At 34.7% G+C, this 5000-nt stretch overlaps 1 protein-coding gene across 3 annotated transcripts in view; it reads right to left on the bottom strand.

Moving 5' to 3' along the window:
- The window catches only part of LOC106875623 (solute carrier family 23 member 1), a 62677-nt gene that overhangs the window by 24502 nt on the left and 33175 nt on the right, over window positions 1–5000 (bottom strand). For all 3 annotated transcript variants that reach the window (XM_014923851.2, XM_052969780.1, XM_014923852.2), the window contains exons 3-6: window positions 3600–3757; window positions 3199–3296; window positions 1406–1494; window positions 1–162 (exon numbers count right to left, since the gene is read on the bottom strand). The exon at window positions 1–162 is cut by the window's left edge and continues 20 nt beyond it. In XM_014923851.2, the coding sequence (XP_014779337.1) occupies window positions 1–162; window positions 1406–1494; window positions 3199–3296; window positions 3600–3757 (507 nt within the window). The remainder of the gene's footprint in view (window positions 163–1405; window positions 1495–3198; window positions 3297–3599; window positions 3758–5000) is intronic.

The raw sequence follows: 5000 nt of genomic DNA, 5'->3' as shown, positions 1-5000 counted from the left end.
CAGAGCAGAGTATTTCAATGCAATTTCTAGAAGACTCAGCCCAATCGTAATAAGAGTCACAGACACAGTAACTGGGGATACCAGACGACCAAATATGCCTGGTATTCCGAAAAAAGCAACTACGACTTCAAAGAATGAAGCACATACTAAACTTCCTGAAAACTGAAAAGAAAAAGATGAGCGGAAAAGAAACTAATGATAATGACTTAAAAAAATTCAGGGTATATATAGATAAATATGCAAATATAAATTCAAACACATGGTGTCTCTAAAGGTGACCGCTTCATTGCAGTAATGAATTAATACGCCTTTTAGTTCAGCCACCTACTCTGAAGATGTAGAAGTATGTATAAGACAAAGGGAAAATAATGGATCATTCAACACAACAAACTGATGGAGGGTACAAAACTAATTGTACATCTCACGAAAACTATGATACAGAAATCTCAGCAAACGGAGATGCAAGTGGCTGTGCAATAGAAGCTCACATAGGAATATTGAGAGCAGCAACAGCAACAATTATTATCATAATTTGAGATTTTGGCATGAACACAACAATTTAGAGTGAGTTGGTAAGTCGATTACATAGGACCTATTTCTCATTGGACGAACGAAATCCCGCTAAGCATTTTGCGCGGCATGCTAACGACTCTGCCTGCTCGAATAATAATAACAATAATAATAGTAATAATAATAATAATAATAATAATAATAATAATAATAATAATAATAATAATAATAATAATAATAATAATAATAATAAGGCCTTGATGCAATATCAGGCAGTGGTTCTCATATCTTCTGATCTTAACTGATTGGAAGTGTTATATGCAAATATTCTTGTCAGTTGCTTGACCTTAACCAGTTGAGCATGTCCCTTAGTGGCTGACGATACGTGCATCTCTTATCGCTATCAGAAGTAGTGGGGGAGCATCATAGCCATGTGTTGGGAGGAATTCTTTGGAGTTTGGATAATTCACCTCTGGAAACATGGGTGTTTTGTTCATTATCCTTAAACCACCCTTATTCAGGGACCTTTTGAGCGGGTTGGGCTACTCAACCTGAAGAAAAATTCTAACTATCCCCCACCTGCAAAGTGATGCGCTGTTTATCTTGATATGAGATCACTGTATCGCGCACATATGGTTGTGGTGCATATGCCTGGTGTACCCTTATCAGAGGGGTAGTTGTGATGGGTGTACTGGGCTTCGTATATCTTACTCCAGTGTCACTTTGATGGCATGCACTTCTCTCTCACTCAATAATAATAATAATAATAATAATAATAATAATAATAATAATAATAATAATAATAATAATAATAATAATAATAATAATAATAAGAAGAAGAAGAAGAAGAAGAAGAAGAAGAAGAAGAAGAAGAACAACAACAACAACAACTTACAACCATAAGCTTTTTATGCTGATACTCAGTGGTGAAATGTTTTGATATTAGTGTGGTATTTGGTTCAACCGTTGAACCGTTTATGTAATCTGAAATTATATGAAAATTTACATTCGTAAAAGACGTAACACATATGGATCTTATAGTCATCATTTTATAGAACGAAGAAGGCATGCTCAGTTTTATCGGTTCAGTTACTCAACATTTTTTGGTAACATTCTAATTTTACCATAGCTATTTACGAATGAGGAAATCTTCTGTATCTAATCATCTAAATTCTTCCTCTGAAGAAGGAGCTGGTTTCCAACAACGATACAGACTCCCGTCATTGGAAGGTAGTTAAAGAAAACAACGTCATATTTTAAATCTGAGAAAAAAGTCTTGTATAATTTTATTGATCCACTTATTCATTGTATTTGTAATGTGCGAATCGGTTGGTTGATTTCTTTTTCTGAAAGTCCAAGCTTATCCACACTGACATTTAAGCATTTACTTACAAAGCCAAGTGCTCCGATTATTGTTGATAGAAATATAAATTTGTAATCCGGATACAAAACAGTTATCCAGAGTTATCTTCTTTCTCTTTGATTTTTAAAGAGATATTCACGTCAGCAGAATAGCTGATTCCGCTACGGTACATACTTTTTCTTGTCCCCGCCCAAACAACATATCTGCTATGCTTACACTTGACAAATATTTTGATGAGAATATTCCACCAGTATTTCTTGGGCTTGAATTTGTGAACGTATTCAACAAAAAGGGATTTTCTGTATTTATTCCAGGATTGTCTTTTCCTGAATGACATTGTATACTGCATTTGCGACCACGTCATGTCTCATAGAGAGGTAGTACCTTAATGTATGTATGTCACTGTTCAATTTTATTTCAAGATTTCTTGCCAATAGAGAAGGAGCCGGTTTCTAACTAGATTTAAGGCTCCTGCATTGGAATTTCAACATCAACAACAGGGCATTTTTCTTTGTATATATGTATGTATATGTGAAAATGTCTATGTTTTGCTTTATGTATGTATTCTCATCCATATAGTTGCATATATAGACATGCTCATATATATGTATGTATGTGTGTATGCGTGTGTGTGATTGTGCTTGTATGTAAGTATGTGTGTGTATGTATATCATTATTCAATTTTATTTTAAAATTTCTTGAAGATAGAAAAAAAGCCGGTTTCTAACCTAGATCCACGGTCCTTCATTTGCATTTCAACAACACTAACAGGGTTTTTTCTGCATGTTTCTATGTATATGTGCAGTATTTCGAGTCAGTGCATGTACGAATTTATATGTTTTGTTTTAAGTATTTATTCTCATGCATACATATATAAGTTACTGCGGAAACCTATATACGTATGCTCAAATATCTCTCATCTACTATATATATATATATATATACGCTAATTTAGGGGTTCGTCAAAAATTTAGGGGTTCATGAAAGTACCAGGTTATAAGAAAATAAATACTGGGAACTATTCTTTCGACTAAAATTCTTCGAGGCGTTGCTCCAGCCTGGCCGCAATCCTGTTGACTGAAACAAGTAAAAGATAAAAGATAAAGGATAAATGATTATAAGAGGACATCAGAGTGAACTTCAGGATACAAAAATTAAACAGAACGCTTCCAACCCGTGTCGAATGTTTTAGAAAGTAAATCAGAAGAGGGGCAACTACACACTTTTGAATGTTTAGTTCATAGTCAGAGAAATAAAAAAAAAGGATATATTCTCTTGGCACATGGCATTTATTGGTATACAAAGAAAGCTTATCAACAGTTTACCTATTTGGTACTTTGGTGGGCACTTCCAGTTGTCTAATCGGCTGATGGAAAGCATTGGTGGAAGATAACTTATAGACGGTCCTTGGAATACTGGGAGACTGCAATATATAGGAATAGATATACTTTTGAAATATTCTTTAAATCATTTTGAAGTTGTACCACAGAGAGAGAGAGAGAGAGAGAGAGAGAGAGAGAGAGAGAGAGAGAGAGAGAGAGAGAGACAGAGACAGACAGACTGACGGCGGGGTGATCGTAATACTATTACATATTTCGATATATTTAGTGTATTACAAAATATCGTAAATGATATGAAGTAGAAAATCGCTTGATTATGGAAACGATCGTAATGTCAATTAGACTTCTTTCTTTACATAAATTATTATTGTCAAGAGTAGACTCACCGTGTCCCAAGACTTGTTTGAGCGACTGTAGCAACTCCTGCGAGAATTACTGTTGTTGAGAAGAGTTGAGCTCTTAAAGGGTCTGTAACATCTACACACACAAGATCAGCTAACACAGCTGCAAAACCCATTGCTCCGGCCAATAACGTAAGTATATTCTACAAAGAGAATTGTACAATTAAATTGTTTTCTAAATGGCGACAGAGCCATTACAATAATCACATATGCCGAAAAAACAATCTCTGTTTCCAGAAGTTTTAGCCCTAAACTAGAGAGTTTTTGAATCACAGAATCCGAAAAATGACATGTATTTATTAACGTTACGTCAAAAAAATTAGATACTGTATCCAGAAAATTTCATTGTTTTAATTAAAACAGCTTTATTCACTATTCAGAATGAGAAATATGCAGTAGATATACTGAAAGCATGGTCCATCTTTATCCAGAGCTTTAACAAACTGCTTCATAACACCAAGTTTGATATGGACTGGAAGTAGGATCATTTATCCTGGTTGAACTGAAAGCTCCTCAACCACGTTAAAAACCCTGAATTTAATTTTCGCTGCTGCCATTCTAACCACCTAATGTTTCTCCTTAGCTCTGTTGACCCCACGCATAAAAAACATGGATATTTTGATGTGTCCACTTTGTTTTCCCAAAAGAAAATTTACCACCGTAAAGTCCACGCATATCAACTACTGATGATTGAGGTACTTTCGTATCTTGAAATCCAGACGTGATAGTAAAAAAATGATTTCCTTTTTGGATTCAGCATATTTACAACATCTTCAAACCAGGTAATAATATCCTAACAACAAAATATGCCTGTTGGGTTGCGTGGGCTGTGTTATTCACAGTCTCTCGCGCACATACATACACTCAGAAAATTATGTCTGTGTGTGTGTGTGTGTGTGTGTGTGTACACATACACACACATACATAGATTTCCACTCACACATCCACATGTTTGCCTGTATGTATGTATGTATGTATGTATGCATGTATGTATGTATGTATGCATGTATGTATGTATGTATGTATGTATGTATGTATGTGTGTATGTGTGTTTGTATGTCAGTTTGACACCCACTCGAATAAATTGCTTAAGAACATGAAATCCAGCAACAAAGAGAGCAAGTATACGTCTTTACACCTTGATGGCGACGGCTTGTTTACGAAAAGCGAAAGACCTATGTCGATTTCAGAATCCTATGTGTTTATGTTTTTTAATGGATACTGAAGCTATGCATTGCTTACGCATCGGAGTACTATGTATGCATGTGTGTATGTATGAATGTATGTATGTATGTATGTATGTATGTATGCATGCATGTATATGCATGTCTCTCTATATATATATATGTAAATATATACATACATGTGTATATATGTATATATATA

This window comes from Octopus bimaculoides, chromosome 1 (genome assembly GCF_001194135.2).
Source record: "Octopus bimaculoides isolate UCB-OBI-ISO-001 chromosome 1, ASM119413v2, whole genome shotgun sequence".
In the NCBI taxonomy this organism is placed as follows: Eukaryota; Metazoa; Mollusca; class Cephalopoda; order Octopoda; family Octopodidae; genus Octopus; species Octopus bimaculoides.
Note: the sequence above shows the minus strand (reverse complement) of the source record. Positions and strands in the feature narration are given on the sequence as shown.